General features: G+C 37.1%; 1 protein-coding gene across 2 annotated transcripts in view; it reads right to left on the bottom strand.

The window, feature by feature from the left end:
- LOC124233147 (ubiquitin-conjugating enzyme E2 Q2) overlaps positions 1–20799 on the bottom strand; it is a 62354-nt gene that overhangs the window by 40386 nt on the left and 1169 nt on the right. The window contains exons 2-3 of one of the 2 annotated variants that reach the window (XM_046650288.1): positions 9278–9379; positions 4759–4863 (exon numbers count right to left, since the gene is read on the bottom strand). In XM_046650288.1, the coding sequence (XP_046506244.1) occupies positions 4759–4863; positions 9278–9379 (207 nt within the window). The remainder of the gene's footprint in view (positions 1–4758; positions 4864–9277; positions 9380–20799) is intronic. The other variant, XM_046650289.1, reaches the window with a different exon arrangement.

Below are 20799 nucleotides of genomic sequence, written 5' to 3'. Positions count from 1 at the left end.
GCCCAGTGTTTCGTTGGTTCGAATCCTGGGCGCGGACATGGCACTGCTCATCAGACCACGCTGAGGCAGCGTCCCACATGCCACAACTAGAAGAACCCACACCGAAGAATACACAACTATGTACTGGGGGGCTTTGGGGAGAAAAAGGAAAAAATAAAATCTTTAAAAAAAAAAAAAAGCAATTTAAGTCACATTGATCCAATAAACTAAAATAAAAAAAGGAGGAATAATTAAGACAGACTAAAAACAAAGAAAACATATTATATTTAAATAATAAAACTAAGAACTGATTCTTTCAAAAGAGCAATATAAAACAGACATGCTTCTGACAAGTAATCAAGATAAAGAAAACAACTTTAGAAATAAAAAGAGGATTGTGCCTACAGATGAAGATTATGCAAAAAGTGAATACTCTGCACATCCTTACCAAAGCTTCGAAAGTACAGGTGAAGTGATCACTTTTTTAGAATCTAAAATTACTAAAACTGACTGAAGAAATGGAAAATCTGAGCAGACTAATTCACAGAAGAGAAAAACCTATCAGGTTCAGATGTTTATTTAAACCAGAGTTTATCAACCTTGAAACTATCGATACTTTGGGCCAGATAATTCTTTGTTGTGGGGACTCTCCTGATATTGTAGGATGTTTAGTAACATCCCCTTTACCACAAAATGCCACATGCATCCCCTAACCTCCACCAGTTGTGACAACCAAAAATGTCTCCAGATATTCCCAAACATCCCATGAGAGGCAAAATTGCCCCTAGTTGAAAATTATTGATTTAAACTGTCCTAGATCTTAGAAAAAACACACAAAGGTTCCCAAGTCATTTTATAAGACTGCATAAACCCTGATATCAAAATGAAACAAGAGCCTAAAAGAAAACGAAACAAACTGTATTATAATCTCACTTAAAGTAAAAAAATTCAAAAATAAAATATTATCATATCCTTTGTGTCGTTCTCCAAGCGCCCCCCCATGTAGGAGCTGAGTGTTTATTATGGGAATGCAAGGATGATTCAAATTTAGAAAATTTCTTCATGTAATTCGCAAGTTATATCCCTACATGGAATTATATTCAGTCATGAAAAACAAGGTAGATCTATATGTACTGTGTCCATGATAAATTGTAAGTGAAAAACCTAAGTTTCAGACATCCCAGAGAAGGAAAATTAAACAGAGAATATATATTTCTCCTATCTTCTCTCTTTCCTGAGGCTCCACTAGAATTACAGTGAAGAACACAATGATAACAAAAAGACGAAAAAAAGAAATGGGCTACCAGCAGAAAAGAGAATTCATTCATGCTAGAAGATGACAGCAAATGGCGTAATGGTAATTAATGGAGAAAACAAGTAAAGCCATAGGTTAGGGGATAATAAGGAGGCTAATTTGTCCCACAGCACCCTAGAGAGGCTCTAGACTCCAAGATACCAGGTACACCAGACAGCAGGAATGATGGACAGGACTGAAAACAAAGCGATCAACCAAAAGCCAACATACAAAACACACTTTCCAGCCCCCACTACACACTGTTCTCCCCCACCTCCTTAAGCAGACCCTAGAGAGACATGTATCTACCTCAAGCAAGATAGTATAAGGTTTCATGTCCAGAGAAACAAGTAGTTCCAGCCATCATTTATTATTATGCCAGGAAATAGAAGGGTGGGGGATGGGGTTAGAAGTCAGCTTAAATTCTTCCTAAAAGCTATCAGTTGACAAGTCTTGGACACAAAGAATTCCCAATCAGCCTTTCAGTACCTCTCTCAAATATAAATGAAAAAAAGAGGAAAGAAAAAAAAAGAAGAAAAATATGAATGAGCAACACAGAATAAACAGATATTTGAGGAAAGTCTTCAAAAAGAAAAACAAGACCAAGACAAACCAGAAAAAAAAACAAATAGGGGCCAGCGTAATGGTTAAGTTCACACGTTCTGCTTCAGCAACCCAGGGTTCACAGGTGTGGATTCTGGGTGCAGACCTAGCACCACTCATCAAGCCACACTGTGGTGGCATCCCACATAAAACAGAGGAAGACTGGCACAGATATTAGCTCAGCGACAATCTTCCTCAAGCAAAAGGACCAAGATTGGCAACAGATTTTGCTCAGGGCCAATCCTCCTCACAAAAAAAAAGAGAGAAAATTATGATGCTAGAGAAGGAGAGGACAAGAGTATCAAAATAACTCCTTAAAGACACTTAAAAATACATTATATCTATAAAACAAAAACAAAATGCTATGAACAAGGAATAATCAAAGAACAAGACAAAGCTCTTAGAACTTATGGTTCATCTCTGTAGAGGGTCCCCAATGAACCACACCTGCCAGCATTCATCCCCTTATACGGTCCCCTCCCACAGTCAACCTGGGCTGGCTCCTTGATTTGCTTTAACCAATAAATGTGGTAGAAATGACACTGGGCCACTTCCAAATTTAAGCTGTAAAAGACCTGGCAGCTTCCACTTCTGTGCCCTTGGAAGCCAGAAATAAGAATTCAGACTACCTTCCTAAAGAAAGAGAAGCCACACGAAGAGGTCCTGGAGGATGAGATGCCATGTGGAGAGAAGGGCTAAGTGAAGAAACACCAAGGTGTCAAACATGCGTGAAGAGACCAACCTGGACATTCCTGGGTAGTTGTGTTTCCACATGACTAGCAGTCCCAGCCACTATCTGACTGCACAGTGAGGCCAGCAGAAAAACTATCCACCTAAGCCCAGTCAATTAACACAATCACGAGAGAGACGATAAATTGTTATTTTAAGCCATTAAGTTCTGGGGCAACTAGTTAAGCAGCAACAAATAACGAAAACAAAACTTAAAGTTATGACTGTCCAAATAAAATTTCCAGAAGTTGAAAGACAGGAAAAATCTTCCAGAATTTGAAATTAAAAAACAGAGAGAGAATATAGAGATCAGTGATACAAAGACTCAAATTAAGAGATCTAAAATCCCATTTGTAGACATTCAAAAATGAACAAATAAAGAAAATGGAAAGGAGAAAGTTATCCCAGAAAAAAATACAGAAACATTTGCCCAAGCAGAAAGATTCAAGAGCCCAAATTTGAAAAAGCCCATCCATACTGACTGCCTAGCAACAATGACGACAAAAAAAAAAAAAAAAAAGACCACAACTAAGCACACTGTTGTGGTATTTCAGAACATTAAGGAAAAGACAAACTCCTAAAGCTTCTGGAAAGTCATGCAGAGACTAATAAGACTCAAAACGGCATCAGGCTTCAACAACATCATTGGCTAGAAGAAACAGCACAGTCTTTGAAATTCTGAGGGAAAATTATTTTCAACCTAGAATTACACATTCAACCAAACTATCAATCAAATGTGAGCGCAGAATACTACAACAGTTAACATTTACTGGGCATTCACTGTGTGCCAGGCACTGCTCTAAATGATTTACATGTACTAACACATTTAATCTTCATAGCTCCCCCAAAATATAGGTACTATTACTATTTCCTCCATTTTGAAAACAGGAAATTGATATACACAGTGACTAGGTAATTAGCCCAAGAAAATTAGCTAACACAGCTAATAAGCAGCAGAATCAAGATTCAAACCTACAGTGGTCTGGCCATAATTTTTTAGAGGTTACAACCCAGAAAATGTACTACTCCTTCATGCTTTCTTAGCATTTTACTTGAGGATGTACTCAGGCAAAATGATAAAGGGTAAGCCAAGAAAGATGACACGAGATCAGGAAACAATGGATCTACTCCAGCAGAGGAGGCAAAAATTTCAAGGTGACAGCTGTACAGCCAGTCCAGAGAACAACCTGCCAAGACTGGTACAGAAAACCAAAGGCTCCAGAAGAGAGGGAGATCTCACAGTAAAAGGATAGAACATAACTTTTTTAAACTAAGAATTATTATTATCGGGGCCGGCCCGTGGCCCAGTGGTTAAGTTCGCATGCTCTGCTTCGGCGGTTCAGGATTTCAACAGTTTGGATCCTGGGTGCGTACACGGCACCGCTCATCAGGCCATGCTGAGGCGGTGTCCCACATGCCACAACTAGAAGGACCTACCACTAAAATACACAACTATGTACTGGGAGGATTTGGGGAGAAAAAAAAAAAAAAAAAAGAATTATTATTATTATTATAAAGAAGACACTGCAAAACAAAAAACTGTATGAGAAAGGAATTGTCATAATAGAAAACTATACACTACAAAGTCCTAATGATAAATAGTAATCATCCATATGACTAAGCATAATGATGTTTTAAGAAGGGGAGGTGGATGGGTAAGTGGGTGGTATAAGAACTAAATCGTTATCTATTATAGTATAGTGTCTATAAATTATGCCTAAATAGGTAAATCGAGAAATCCTGAAAAGTCAGAGGTGGTGGGGAGCTACTGGGTACCTGTACTGCTTGGAGGAGATAACATTTGGGTTAGGTCTTAAGAAGCAGATAAGGACTTAAGGAAATGGCATTCCAGGTGAAGGTAAATAAATAAGCAAAAGCAAACAACTGAATAAGCAAGGAACAGTTATGGAAACCAGGAATATTAACAACAACAAAGGGGGGAGGGGGATTGTTTGCCTATCATAGTCAACACCAGCAGCTCCAAAGAATGAAAAGATTATTTTTAGACCTAAAGTAAAACAGACAAAAAAATTCAACAGGAAAACAAAAACTAAGTTCTAAATAAATTATATAATAAGAAAAACCATCCTAGTTTTACCTTTTCTTGATACAATTTATTTTAGCTCTTTAACACTAGAGAATTTTTACTTTACCTGACCCGTGGGTAGTGGCTGATCTAGCATCTCAACATCCAGGTGCTTAGGGAGGTTATATAATCTGCAGAGTTCACATATCAACCACTTCAACTGCTGACGAAGCTACAAAACACATTTCAGTAAATAAATATTATGTTAAAGACCCCTCAGAAGACACGAATAATGCTAGGACTACTGTATCCAATCCAGTAGGAAATGAAAAAAGTTTGTTACTGCTCAATTGCAGACTACAGATAAAATAACATTCTTTAAAAAATATTTTTAGGGGCTGCTAGTAAAAGATATAAGAAAGTTACTATGGTTTGAGTGTAATCCCTACAACTGATACCTAGCAAAATGACATCAACAAAAAGGCAGAGGAAGGGGAGCTCCAGATATTGCCCAATTTTCAGTTATTAACTTCTTTTCTTAAAAACTTACAACTTCAGACAAGAGTACGTTAATACATTAATGAGGCTACAAAGAATAGAGGCAGTGTTGTTTCACATGCGTTACAAAACTGTATATTCCACAGTCATATTCATTTAAAAGTACAGAGGCAAATGGGGTCTAGTAGACAGAGCCTTGGAATCAAGATGACCTTGGATACAGTATCTAACTCCCTGAGTTTGAGTCTCCCCATCTGTAAAACAAGGAAATTAAAACCTTCTCAAAATGGTAAAGATTAAATGAAATCTTCTGTGAAAACACTTGGCATTTAGTAGGCTAAGTGTTTCTCCAAAAAAAACCCACCAGGGAAACTGCAAGTATAACTCCTTAAGTTTCCATTTTTAAACCCAGACTGTTTTGTAAGCATATTTACTCTAAGCAAGTAAGCAAGGTAAATTATGTGCACAAACACGTTTTTCATTGTTTAAAAAATTGTTTTCAACGTGTAAGTTTAGCAATTATGGTTGAAGTAGAATGGTTAATACTCAGCAGACTTTACTTGGAGCTAGTAAGGCAGCTTACTTTACTTGGGCAGAAATAGTTCCCTGGATGTCTGACCAAGAAAAGGGATGAACAGAAAGAAGCAGATTTATGAAAGACTAAGAAAACACACATAGGATTAGAATGGGTTAAACAAAGCAAAGAACAAGTCTTTCCAAAGTGTACAATGGAGCAAGCAGAAATGAGAAAAGTTCAGCAGTAAATTAGGATCAAAAAATTTCCTCAAGCTTAAAAGGCAGTGAAGTCCCATTTTGGATCTTTGGACCAATAAGCTCTGTTTTGTGCTAAGTACATAATAAGCATAAGGCAGGGTGACCTGGACACAGACTCGGACACTCCAACACCTAGCACAGAAAGAGCTCCAGGAGTCCTGTGGGAGACACAGCATTGTGGTAGAGTCAGACCAAGCAACAAGAAAAACGGTGGTATATCTTCCAGGAATTTCAACTTTATGCGTCCCAAAAAAAGATGTTCAAGGGATGGGAGAAGAAAGTGAGATCATGTGGAAGGATTCAGGAATATTTAGAAGGTAAATGGACAGGTCTTAGAAACTTACTAGATAGTTTTGGGGAGACAGGAAACACTGGTATAAAAAAGAACTCTAAGATAGTTCCCCAGTTCAGGCATGGTTGCCAAGTTTCACTATTTCATTTTGCCCCAAGCACAAAGAGAATTACTGAGGGGAAACATGATGGGGGTGGTGGGAGTGCTGGGAGGCAGATGAGTTCAAATTTAGATGTAATCATTTTGAACAGCCATGGCACATCCTAGTGGGATTCCCTGGATTTACTGTGATATGTAAACAGATGTATGGGTTCGAAACTCAGGAGATAAATTTCAGCTAGAAATACAGATTTAGGATCCTGGAATATAAGCCATGATTTAAGTAATAGGAGTAGAAGAGACTACTCAGCGAAAACACAGAATGAGAAGAAAGAGGCCAAGTAAGGAAGAAGAGCTCAGAGACCAAGGCAGGGTAATAAGAGATAAAAAGAGGAGACAGTGACCTGATGGAAGTCCTCAAAAGATTATCAGTTCCCAGAAGAGAGGGATACAACTTGCCTTTTATACCCACTACATATCACAGAGCCTAGCATAGAAGCCAGTCAATTCTTTAAAAATTACTTTCCTGTGTTTTACTACTAACAGTTTCCTGTATCCATCCAGGGGAAAAAAAGTATGTATAAACAAGCATAGATACAGATTTTTTACAACACTGTATACAAAAGGGGCCATATTACAGATAATATTCTATGCCTTGCTTTTCACTTAGCATATCTTGGAAAGCTATATGTGCTCTTGTGGAAAGAGTGGCTGCATTCTTTCTAACTATAACCTAATATTCTATCATAAAACTATACATGGTAATTTTTATTTAACTAGCTCTTTACTGGTGGACATGAAGTAATAAACGTTTGTTGAATGGAGGCAAGTGTCAACAAGGGAACATTTAACAGTATCAAAATGCTGCAGAGAGGTCAACGTTAGAACTAAAAAAGGAGTCACTGAATTTGGCAACTAGAGAGAAAAAATTTTAGTGCAACAATGAAGGCAGAATCAAAATTATAATGAATTAAGTAAATTAAAGGTAAGGAAATATAGCTTATTCTGTCAAGAAACTCAGTTATGGGGTAACTGGCAGAGACTATAAGAAGAGTGAAGGGTAAATTTTGATATTCTTTTATGTAAATATATTTACTTTTTTATAAAATTAGGCCCAGTTCTATATTCTGCCATTTTACTTGATGAGCATTTGTTGATGTTTTAGACACTGAAAAACAAAACCCCACTCATTTCTACCGTTACAAAACTTATACCTTCAGATCTTTAGAGGCAGTCTTCTAAAAGGAGGCAGCAGTAAGGGGCTATGTCTACCACTCCTTCCCTGTCCTGTCACCCAACTGCCCCAATGCCAGAGATGTAAACATGTGTCCATCTAGCTTTTAATTTTTAGCTCTAACCTTCATGGCTCTCCAGACTAGCCTTTACTCTTAAAATACTCTTTAAACTGCTATTCTTCTGTTCTTAATCTCAAGAATAGAAGTGTTTAAACTACCTATAACTTATTTTGCCAAAAATCTGAGATAAGACTCTAATTTCCCCAAACGGTCAGTTCTCCCAATACTATTAATAGAATAATCTATTCTTTCCTTATTGAGTATTTTAACTCAATTTAACTTATTCTAATTTCTCAACTGCATGATTCTGTTTCTAAACTTCTATTACTTTTATCTGTCCAGTGCCAGTACTCAGTATTTTATTTTATCTAATATCTGGTTGGGCAAGTCTCTCTACCTTTTTTCTAATTTCATTATTTTTCATTATTTACTCTTCAAAACAAACTTTAGAGGCATTTTGTCAAGTTCTAAAAATAAGTCTCTTGGGATTTTTACTGGAATTGCATTCAATTTATAAACTAACATGAAGCTGTATTTATAACATTTAACTGACATATTTATAATATGAAATCTGCCCATCTAGGAACACAGGAGTCAAGTCGTTTATTCCACTCAGCAAATTTTTGTAGTTTTCTTGATACAAAACCTGTACATCTGAGTTTATTCCTAAGTACTTAATTTTTTAAAATTTAGTTGTAATTTGTCAACAAAATACTTTTCTACTATATTTTCTATTTGATTATAGTGAATATTTGGGAAAACCATGGATTTTTATATAATGGAGATTTTAACCAGTCATCTTAAAAAATTATTTTTTCAGTGGATTCCTTCAGATTTTTTTTTACTAGGTAAACGAATCACATCACCTGTAAATAATGATGCATATTTTTCTATAAGGACTTTACGACATCATGGAAAAACACAATAATGTTAACTTTAAAAAAGGATATAAAACTATGTAGATTTTGACCTCAACTATTTAAACATAAGAGTATATGTATTTTACTAGCAAGGGAAAAAAAATACTAATAGAAAATAGCCATCATGTCAACAATGGTTATCAGGTAAAGAAATTATAGAATATTTCTATTTTCCTTTTTTTTTTTTTTTTTTGTTTTTTTTTTTAAATTTTACTAGTTCTCTCACAATGGTCATTTATTAGTTTTATAATCAAAGAAAACAGGTTTTTAAAACTTTTGTAATATGAAAAGTTACATTTCTTTATATATTAAAAAAAGTTTTCATTTGCATACCTTTGGCTTTTACTGCAGAGTTATACAGACTATTGATAGAAAAAGCAATTCCCTAAACACTAGCATGGTTGTCAATCTATCATTATTTCCCTTCCCTTCACATTACCTTAGTCTTTTCCCCTTTTCTGATTCCCATTTTGGCTAGTGGTCCCTACCAAAAATGCTTGCTTGGTTTAACGGTCAGAATTCATGGAAAAGAGCCCACCTAATTCCTGATCTAAATTAAGACTATACCTACGAGGAATAAAAAAGAGAAACCAAGTAGTAAACAGAATTTGAAGGAATAAAAAAAAAAAATAACCTGGTCTTTAGCTCCCCTAAGATTATCAAATAATCATTAATCAGGCTTTTATATCATATTCCCTCCTAACACTTAAAGTTCTCTATATAATGTTCATGAGATGAAAAAGAAAATAGCATGGCTTATTTTCTCACCGAATTGTTGTTCTTAGTATCTTCTAGACGTTCCAGAACTGATGTCAGATTTGGGTCATCAGAGTCCACAAACCATATTGGTGAAGAAGATGGATAGGATTCCTGTTACAGAGACATCTATGTTAAACACATTTACATACAGACTAACCTGGATATGGAATTAAATCATACCACTAAATGGCAAGATGATCATGGATTTAAGCAAAACATATCAGGGGGAAGAAAAGTGACACATTAAAATGTTGTGTGTGCAGGGGCCAGCTCCACAGCCAAGTGGTTAAGTTTGTGTGCTCTGCTTTGGTGGCCTGGGATTTGATGGTTTGGAACCTGGGCGTGGACCTGGTACTACTCATCAAGCCATGCTGTGGCAGTGTCCCACATAGAAGAACTAGAAGAACCTACAACTAGGATATACCACTATACACTGGGGGGCGTTGGAGAGGGGAAAAAAAGAGGAAGATTGGCAACAGATTTTAGCTCAGGGCCAATCTTCCTCACCAAAAGAAAAAGAAAAAGAATCTATGCGTGTAGAAACAAATTTATTTTTATAGATTAAAAATAAAATCAACAAAGTTTTACTGTTTAATCTTGCCTGCTCCATGTTACATAATTTATAAGTTTAACAACAAAAAAAGGACTTTACCCAGTAAGCAATATGATTTAAAAAAACAATACAGAATACACTACAAAAGTTATGTTTTATCAAAAGCAGAAAAAAATGGTATTCAAGCACCAAGGAAGATGAGTTTCCTTTCTTTACAAAAAATGGGTCTATCATGGCCTGGATTCTCCCGCTTTAACATTTTTTAAGGGCTTTAAAATCCAGAATCACAATAAATCCCTCAAAAAGCCAAAACAAATAAAAAAACAAAAAAACTCCAACCTTGAAGTACAGTCTATAGATTTAAACCATACTACTTTTGCCTTTTAATATAATAAAGCTACATTTCTAAACTTTACCTAGATGAACTCTAAGTCTGAATTTTTAAAATAAAGCAAAGGAGTACAGATCTAGGCACATGTTTTTAAATCCTTACAAATGCTAAAAATGATTTTTAAAAATCTTCTACTCACTATACTTTTGCTTTCTGAGCACTGTCTGTCTTTATAGAAGTTACGTTTAGAGACTTTTCTCCATTAGACAATTGACCCTAAAATCAATCCCATTTAATGTTGCCTTTTTTTCATCCCTTCTTAGATTATAGGGAGGAACAGAGTTTCTAAAGGAACAGATTTCTTAAATGAGGTTAAGATTACTTCTTAAATATGGCAGGTGTTAGAAGGCAAAATAAACAGCCACATAGCTACCATAGGGCTACATTCAGCTTTCCCTTGCCACAGGAGTTGGGCTTTGAGACAGGAATTCTTGTATAGTCAATGATGTTCTTGAACACTGTAGTAGGCTGCCTCTAAAATGGCCCCAATAATCCTAACCTCCTGGTATTCACACCCTTGTATAATTCCCTGACCTACCTAATGACTCACTTCTAACAGAATACAGGCAAAAGTAACAGGATGTCGCCACTAAGATTAGGTTACAAAAAGATGAGAATTAATTTCTTGTTCACCCTCTCCTACCCTTTCATTTGATCCTTCTGATGGAAACCAGCTCCCTATAGAGAGGCCCACATCCACATGGCAAGGGATTGAGAGAGGCCTCTGACCAATAGCCAGCTAGAAACTGAGGCCCTCAGACCAACAGCCTGTGAGGAGATGAATCCTACTAACAACTATGTGAATGAACTTGGAGGCAGATTCTCTCCCAGGCCAGCCTGGAGACGCCTGCAGCATCAGCCCACACCTTTACTGCCTTGTGAGAGACCCTGAGCCAGGGGACCCACGTAAGCCGTGCAGATCCTGACACACAGAAACTGTGAGATAATGTTTGTTGCCGTATGATGCTAAGTTTGTTACACAGCAATAGATAACTAATTCAAACACCATAAAACTCCAATATTTTATTCCATCACACAAACTGAGAACTGCCAAGAAATGCTATTACTACATATACATTTTTAAAAGCACATGTGTTGATTTTAAAAAGTTAACAAACTAAGCATACATGCTTTCACCTACTAATAGACATTTACTCTGTTCACTTGTAATTTTCTATTACAAATCAGGGAAAAGACATTATTAGATATTAGCTGTAGAACTATGAAAAAAGAATTTTGCAGAAACACAATTTTAAAGAAGTATTGCTTTGAGAACTATAATCTCAATTATAATACAGCTGAGGCCTCAGAAACTGAATATTTTTAAAGCATTTTACCAAACATTCTTTAAGGAAAAAAAATATTGTATTGAAGTAGGACATCATTATATCTATTCAGTACTGGTTTATTTTGTATGCTCATCTTCTCTTACTGTGTCCCAAACCTCTTTACAAGCTAAAAGGTAACTGTCTCCAAAATTAATCCTGTTCTTAAAGAAAGGTACTTATTGAGTACTGCATTTGCTTCTTCAAATTCTTCAGCCTAGTTTGGGAACATACCATCTAGATTATTTTTATTGTTTTAGTTTTGTATTTTCTTTAGTCTTTAAAAAAAAAAAACTAAATTTAGAACTTCACCATGTAGATTAGTGTTTGTCTAGTAAGCTTCTGCATAAGCAAAATAAAACGTCTGAATTTGTTGCTCTGGACTAAAACCCCTCAAAACCAGATTATGAGAATTGAAAAAAAAAAAATTGCTGAAACGAGTTACTATCTATGACGTGTTTTTCTAACACAGCACATGAGAAGATAGGATATATAGTAGGTCTAAGCAACTATGACAACAGTTTTCAAACAGAGGCCCTCAGATCCCCTAGGTCCAAACTATTTCTACAGGAATATTAAGATATTAATTGTTTTCACTGTAGTGACATTTGCACTAATGGTACAAATACAACGGTGGATAAAACCGCCACCATTCACTTCAGAATGCCTGTGATGAAGCAGTAAAAGTTAGTTTACTAAATCTCTGTCCTTACATATGTCTTTTTAATATTGCAAGTGATAAAATGAGAAGCACACGAGCACTCCTACAGAACACCTGAGAAAAGCACTTGTGTGACTAGTTGTGAACTGAACCAATACCTTAACGGAACACCATTTTTACTTGAAAGAATGACTGACAAACAATGGTTGTTATTCCAACTTGAGTTTTTGACAGATGTTTTCTCGAAAATGAATGATGAGAGCCTGTCATTTCAAGGAAAATAAAGGATAGTATTTATCGCCAATAATAAAACTCAAGCTTTCAAACAAAATTAGAATTTTTGAAAACCTGTATCCACGAACTGTGAGCTTGACAGCTTCTCAAGAGTATTTTGATGAGGTTGATGGTGATGTTAATGAATATAATGTTTTCATGTTACATAAGGAAATGTACCAATATTTAGAAACTTTCAGTGAACCAACATTTTCCATGACCAGCACAAGATGTTATAATATTGTGCAAGGGTAAAAGATTCATTCAAATTTCAAGAAAGACCAAGGTTTGGGAGAGTGTCCATAAAGAATATCCACAATTACCTAAAATAGTTATTCAAATATTCCTCCTTTTTCCAACCAAATATCTGTACGAGGCTGGGTTTTCTTCATATTATTTCAACCAATACAACATATCACAACAGACTGAACGTAGAAGCAAATGACAGACCAGACATCAGAGATTTATGAAAAATGTAAAATTGTGCCACTAGTTTTACTCTCACTGAAACTTTTTGGTTTAGGAAATATGGTCATATTTCATTAAAACATTAACATGTAACGAGTTTACTTTAATGAATTAGTATGTTAAATATTTAATTTCTAATGACAAATATCAATAAATAATTTACATAAACAAAAGCTCCTTGGGCCCTCAATACATTTTGAATAGTGTAAAGGAGTCTTGACTCTAAAAACTTGGAGAACTACTGCCTTTTTCACTCTCTTTTCCTCCCCACTTTCAGAATTTCTTCCTTGGAAGAAACATCTCTTCAGCACTCTATATTAACCTCTGTGGTTCCACTGGGGCTAGTTTTCCTACGTCCTTCCCATCTTCCTCCCTGCCTCCCTCAACCCAAAACCTGGTCACAGGTCTCTATCAGCCCATCCATCCCATTCCCAGGGATTAGCTGGGAGAGGCTATGTGATTACTCACATGGGCTAAGCCAAGCAAATCTGGGTGTTCTCTGGGACTAGAGCTCTCTTTCTGGGAGATCTGGAGTCACAAGGACGATGTTAGCCAGCCTGGGATAGCTGGCGTTTATCTTGCCAAGAGAGAGTTATGTGAACCAAATTGTTTGCTAGAGGGTCACAGATATGTATACTTTCAGCCTTGACTGTGAGAATGTCCATTTCACTGCACACCTGCTAACATTTTTAACAATCTGATAAATATAAAAGCTGCTACCTGGAAGAAAAAAAAGTTCCTATACAATATAATTTGTTACAACACCTCCAGAAACCAATTCATCAATGAGAATGGAAAGCCATCACGTCTAGGAAAGTTTCAAATAACATTATCTATATGCACAAGGATTTAGCTCTAGCTATTAATGTTCAAAGCACTATTTAAAATAGAAAAAAAAATAGAAACCACCTATATGTCCAATACCAGGAGACACAACTGACTCAATGCTATAGTCACGCAACAGAATCACACATGATAATCAAAAACATTGTGGAGGAATAAGTTATTTGCCTACCTAGTTTCTAGACTTCTTACTATAAGAATGTCTTGTTTACTACCTCTAGAAACTGAACCTTCAGCACAAACTCTACATCATGTTTAAGATTTCTTCAGTGTAATATTTAAGACAGCTTGTTTTGAAAGGGATCTAAAATATGACCAATATTTAAACCTAACCATTAACACTTTCAATCTTTTATATACTTCAAGCTTTATAATTTTGACAAGGTGAACAACTAAGCTTTGTATCTTGAAAATATAGTTTCCTTACTATTCCTCTTTAAAATGACCCATGATGTATCGATTTTTAAACATTAGATGCTGCTCAAAAATCCCAATTTAAGTTCAAGCAGTTTTCCTTACAATGAGTCTTTGAAGTGCTTCTAACGCAGCTCTCTTTCACCAGATATGAAAATTTTACACTTAAATAAATATAGAACAATTACCTAAGTATCCAACTATTCAGGACCTTTGTTTCTCCTCCATTAACTCATAGTTTTATAGCGATTTTAAGGCTTGAAGGATGAAGTTGTCTGTGACCACCACCATAAAGGTTACCATGAGCGGACAAATTTCAAACAAGTTCACCACCACTACCATTACCACCATAAAATGTTGTGCTGTACTGTCCTAAACTGAGACAACACAACTCAAGCTTAATCAAACCAACCTCTTTGCTTGTCATTGCTTAAGAAAAAGAGTTTCTGCTTTGTTCAGGACATAACTTTCTATATCTGTTTTCTACATAAATCCACTAAGAGACCAATGCATGCCTCTATATCAGGCACCAGCCAGCAAAACTGCCTGCCAGAATAACTCAGTTTCTGTTATCTTTCCAAATGATAGAACATGACCATCTCCAAGAATTTCATCAATCTGAAAATTGATGGGAATACTTCTTGTTGAAGGTTCAGAGGTATAACATTTCTAATTCTTCTGGAGACCAGTTACGAGACACATTACTTTCACACTTTGCTGTTCAATAAATATGGGGTGGAGAATGAAATAAACTGACAGAATTACCATACAGTACCTTAATAAAATTCTAAATGCTCTTACATAAAAAAAGCTACCAAAAAGAGACTGCTCCTTGCTAGTCATTTTACAAGTAAACAACTAAGTATCTAACGTGACCAGAGTCCACCAAGCAGACCAAAAACACTGACACTTTGTAAAAGAAAAATGCATGCATACCCCTGTGATCGGAAAAATGCTTAAGTATTCTGAGTAGCAAAGTACAGCTAATCAAAACATTATTCTAGTAAACTGAGGCAGAGAAAACAAAAGTGCTGAAGAGGATTCAAACCACCTAATCTGCAGAAACCACTGGATGGTTTCCCTGGTTCTGAGTCTGCTTCAAAATGATCTCTAGAAGAGAGGACAGAACACTACTACAGCCTTGGAAAAAGAGACCCCTGGCTTCATCACTCTGGCTCTCTAGTAATGCTTTACATTTGGCAGCGGCTGCTTCAATTCAATTCTCCACCCTTGAACTAGCTGACATTTATCTAATACTACCCTTTTCCAGGTCTAAGGAAGTTTAACCAAAAAAATCAAGCTACTAAGGGATACACCATTCATAAAATGGAAACCAAAGTCTTCTCTTCATATATCTGTTCCTTTCAAGGCAGGCCATAAAAATGGGGATGAGGGAGGATAGATAACAGCTAGAAATTTGACTCTATATTATAAATGAGTCAGATGAATGAAAACAATGATTCCTCTGGCCTGAAAGTACCACTTAGGTACTTAGCATGACAGTTCTGATATTTCCAAATGATTCTCTAGGAGTTCAATTTGGAAAGGTAATCTGTCCCAGGAGGATAAACCAAAGAAAAGATCTTGGGCTCTTTAGTCAAGTTTTTTCATTATTTCCTTTGTATAACCTTGGCTGGGCTATTTTTTATCAGCGTAAAGACTAAAAATATGAAAAATTAAGAAATTATCAACTCTGATTTATTTCCCATGAAAAGCTATTATAAAGCATTCTCAAAATACAGGCAGACCTCATTTTATTGCTCTTTGCTTTACCGCGCTTCACAGATACTGCATTTTTTACAAGACCCTCCACCAGCAAAAAGACTATGACTCACTGAAGGATAGAATGATATTAGCATTTTTTAGCAAAAAAGTATTTTTTAATTAAGGTATGTACATTGTTTTTAGACACAACGCTACTGCACACTTAACAGATTACAGTGTAGTGAAAACATAACTTTTGTATGCACTGGGAAACCAAAAACTTTGTGTGACTCTCTTTATTGCAATATTCGCTTTATTGTGGTGGTCTGGAACTGAATCCGCAATATCTCCAAGGAACGCCCTGTAAAGTGTTATTCTGCCACAATGACATCACTTTTATATTGGCAGAGAACGTTATCATTGCTAAAGACTTTTCCTATATATGCTCTCATGCAGCACAAAAAGTAGTATCTATTTTTTAGAAAAACACAACAAAAGAAGTGCTTAAGGTCTCAACTAAGCAAAGGCTAAATCTTTTTCTCTCTCCTAAACTCAAGAGCTCTAACATTTTTTAATTTAGCATCTTGCTATTGGGGGGGCTGGGGACTTTTTAGTAATGATGAACAGAAATTTAATCAGCTAAACAAAAAAGGTTCTACTATAAGTAACCCCTGGCAAATAGCCACTCATGCAGAAAGAGTAATGATTTATGCTACACAAATAATAAAATATGAAGTTGTTATTCGTTTTCCAGTTAATTTACTTCCTGGGGGGGGAATTTTCACTCTAAGATAATGATTCCCTACCAAGAGTTCCCAGGTACCAAGAAGTCCAGAAAAGGAGTAATGGAGTTGCCAAGTTATGTTAAATATTTCAAAAGGACTTAAAAAAAGCCATTTACTAGCTCCCAATAAGGCTGCACAGGTTATTAAAACAAGCTGCTTTGCTTTTAGGTGTGATGGTAACAACTGGTTGTTACCACTGACTGGCAATTAGATCTCCTTACCAAAAATGGAAAAACAATACTTAAGTTTGCATGACAATCTTTCATATCATGAGTTCACAGAAAAGAACTAATAAAAAAGACTCCAAGTTCAAAATAGCACTCTTTTCCCTTCATGTTTAAGATTAGAAGGAATTTATAAAAGAGAAAAAAGTTTAGCTCAATTCCCTTGGCCTAGAGAGTAAAATGTTGGTTTTTTTATTTCTTTAAAACTGTCTTCTGGGGCCCCGGCCCCACCGCTGAGTGGTTAAGTTCACATGCTCCGCTGCGGCAGCCCAGGGTTTCGCCAGTTCGAACCCTGGGCACGGACATGGCACTGCTCATCAGGCCATGCTGTGGTGGTGTCCCACATGGCACAACTAGAAGGACTCACAACTAAAGTATACAGCTATGTACCAGGGGGATTTGGGGAGAAAAAGGAAAAATAAAATCTTTAAAAACAAAAATAGTGGCCGGCTCTGTGGCCGAGTGGTTAAGTTCGCACGCTCCACTGTGGCAGCCCAGGGTTCGGATCCTGGGCGCGGACATGGCACTGCTCATCAGGCCACGCTGAGGCGGTGTCCCATATCCCACAATTAGAAGGACCTGCAACTAAGATATACAACTGTTTACAGGGGCGGTTTGGGGAAATAAAGCAGAAGGAAAAAAAAAAAAAAGATTGGCAACAGTTGTTAGCCCAGGTGCCAATCTTTAAAAAAAAAAAAAAGGAAGATTGGCAACAAGTTGTTAGCCCAGGTGCAAATCTTTAAAAAAAAAAAAAAAACTGTTTTCCTTATGAAGTTGAAGTCAAATTACAGATTTTCTATCAAACCCTCAGTGACCTTTTACATATTTATGCGCTATCCATGACACTTTCTTTTTTCTTTCTTTTTTTTTTTGAGGAAGATTAGCCCTGAGATAACTGCTGCCAATCTTCCTCTTTTTGCCGAGGAAGACTGGCCCTGAGCTAACATCTGTGCCCATCTTCCTCTACTTTATACGTGGGATGCCTACCACAGCATGGCGTGCCAAGCAGTGCCATGTCCGCACCCGGGATCCAAACCTGCGAACACCGGGCCACCGAAGCGGAACATGTGCACTTAAGCACTGTACCACCAGCAGGCCCCACCATGACACTTTTTCTTGATGTTATCTCTGCACTTTTGACAAACTCCTAGCAGTTAACTTATAGGATAGGTAAGACTTTTGTTCAAACAGAATATAGCTAGAATGGTGGTCAGATAGTCAACAGAACAAATAATTGCTGCGCATTTACTGAAAGGAAGATGGAAAGCATAATTATAGACAGTATCCCCCTGCCACCATAAAAAAAAAGACTTAGGGGCCAGCCCGGTGGCACAGTGGTTAAGTTGGCACATTCTGCTTTTCAGCGACCCAGGGTTCGCTGGTTCAGATCCTGGATCTGGACTTGGCACTGCTTGGCAAAAGCCATGCTGTGGTAGGCGTCCCACATACAAAGTAGAAGAAGATGGGCATGGATGTTAGATCAGGGCCAGTCTTCCTCGGCAAAAAGGAGGATTGGCAGTAGTTAGTTCAGGGCTAATCTTCCTCAAAAAAAAAAAAAAAGACCAAAAAAATAAACATCCAAAACTATTATAATAGAACATAAGAAAACACAACCAAAGCAGTAAATAGTAAGGACTACAGAAGGGGAGAAAGGGGAAATAGATATCAGCATGAACTGAATATGAGCAGAAGAGCCTTGAGGGATGGTCAAACATGGAAAAACAGATTGGGGACAGGGTAAAGGGGCACATTCCATGTGGGAAAACCTGCTGATGCAGAAGCCTGAAAGAAAACGGGGACTCAGTATCTTTAGAGGATTATTCAGAAATTGGCATGCATGCACATAAGTAAACAACTAGTAAGGTACCATTTACTCAATCCCTACAGAAACTGCATAAGGCTGCTTCTTGGTAAACACGAAGAAGACAGGGCCTGGCATGTAGAAGAGCTCAAAAAAATTGAGGAATAAGGGGAAAAGTTAAAGAAGAGGTCAAACATTTCTTTCTACAATTTACTACATAATTTACAAATCACAAACACAGCAGACAGGTCCTGGCATTTGAAATCCAATCCCATTTTTTCCTTGCTCTTTCCTCTCTAAGAAAATACCATCAACATAAGCAATCCAGGTAGATTTATCAAAACACTCATCCATGCTTAAAAAGACTTTATCTAAAAGATACCCACTGAAATACTTTACAGATGAAGTCATATGTCTGGAATCTGTGTCAAAATAATCCAAAGTGGAGTACAGATGAAATAAGATGGGCCAAAAGTTTCATTGTTGAGGCTGGGTACATGGAAGTTCTTCACACTATTCTACTTTCGTATATGTTTGATGTTTTTCCATAATAAAAAGTTGACACACATTTCTATCCACTGAGCATCGACCATGATACTCATCTTCTGATAATGTCTATCATAATTCACTAGCATCTCAATTTGAATAGTTTCTACTAGTTTTACCATTATACTAATCCCCACCAAATCCTCCTTTCGCTGGGTGTCTCTAATTCATTCTTGTTTCATTTCCTAATCTAGGTCATCACTCAATATCTTTGTGTGCAGCAGACTCCTACCAGCCTCCAGTAAGGTTCTTGATGGGGCACTGCTGGCATTTGAGGTGGGATAATTCTTTGTTGTGGCAGACCGCCCGAACGTTATAAGACGTTTGGCATCCCTGTACCCTTGGCACTAAATGCTAGCACAACGCCACCACCACTCCACCCCCACTGGGATAAGCAGAACCTCACACACATTTTCTAATGCCACCCAGAGTAGAGCATCGACGACTCCTGGTCCTGGACAGCAAACACATTTTCCCAACTTACCTGACTAACTTAGTAGTTCTCCACAGCTTACTACAAGTTCAGTCTCCTGTCATTTTAACTAGCTATACCTTTTCCCCATCTTCTAACAGAATAATCACCACTCAGGCCAGTCGGTCTCCTTATTATCACCTACCTCATGCTCACTACTTCTTTCTGTTCCCTATTCGTAGAAAATCTCCTTCACCAGCCTATATCCTGGACTTCTCAAGTCTCATCATAACTTCTCCACTCCTAAGCAAACCACATTTTCTCAAGCTTTGGTGTCTCTTTTGGATAGAGCTTCCTTTGCCTGAAATGCCCTTTCACTCCCTTCTAAAAGCCTAGGAACCTGTGAAAGCCCAACTCCACTGTCAGCGTCTCCTCAAAGCCTTCCTTGAAGCGACCCCTCCCCCAGCCCCGGTCAAAATTAACTCCTGTCTTCAGCTTTCATAATGATACCATAGAACTTGGTCACACTTTGTTGTATAAAACTCTTCTCCCAAGAAGACTGAGTTCTGAAAGCAAAGACTACTCTGCTCAGTTCTGCAAAACCAGCGCCTAGAATAGAACACTTACATGTTCAATAAGTGAATTCTGTCCTCAGTACAGCACTTAGACTGTACCAGGTTTTTAGGTTTTGTTTTTTGGGTTTTTTCCCGGAAATATACACCTACTACCCCAGATATTCTGAAAACTATTTTAATGTTAATTATCCTAACTTCAAGGGCTTTGCAAACTCCCGAGTACCAGGCACACTGTAGTCACCTGAATCCCCAGTGACTTAACCCAAGGGAGTTGACGCCAGACTTGGTTTTAGCCGTATTTACAAAGAAACATGAAACTACAATCTTGACTCCTGATACAATAAGGAGTATATTCTGCAGTTTGGACCAATACCCTAAATCAATTTCACAATGAACAGCCTCATTATACAGTTCTATGAAAAAACTTAAATTTAACACTTGTTATTTTACCAAGCCTTGGGTTTCTAACGACCTTTCAGTTTAAACCAAAGAGTGAGCTTTAGTGTCTTTTCGGATTTGTGACATAAAATGGTCTTTCTGGGCAGGAGACTTGGGC

This window comes from Equus quagga, unplaced genomic scaffold (assembly GCF_021613505.1).
Source record: "Equus quagga isolate Etosha38 unplaced genomic scaffold, UCLA_HA_Equagga_1.0 154_RagTag, whole genome shotgun sequence".
Classification (NCBI taxonomy): domain Eukaryota; kingdom Metazoa; phylum Chordata; class Mammalia; order Perissodactyla; family Equidae; genus Equus; species Equus quagga.
The sequence above is the reverse complement of the archived record's forward strand: the minus strand, read 5'-3'. Positions and strand labels throughout refer to the sequence as shown.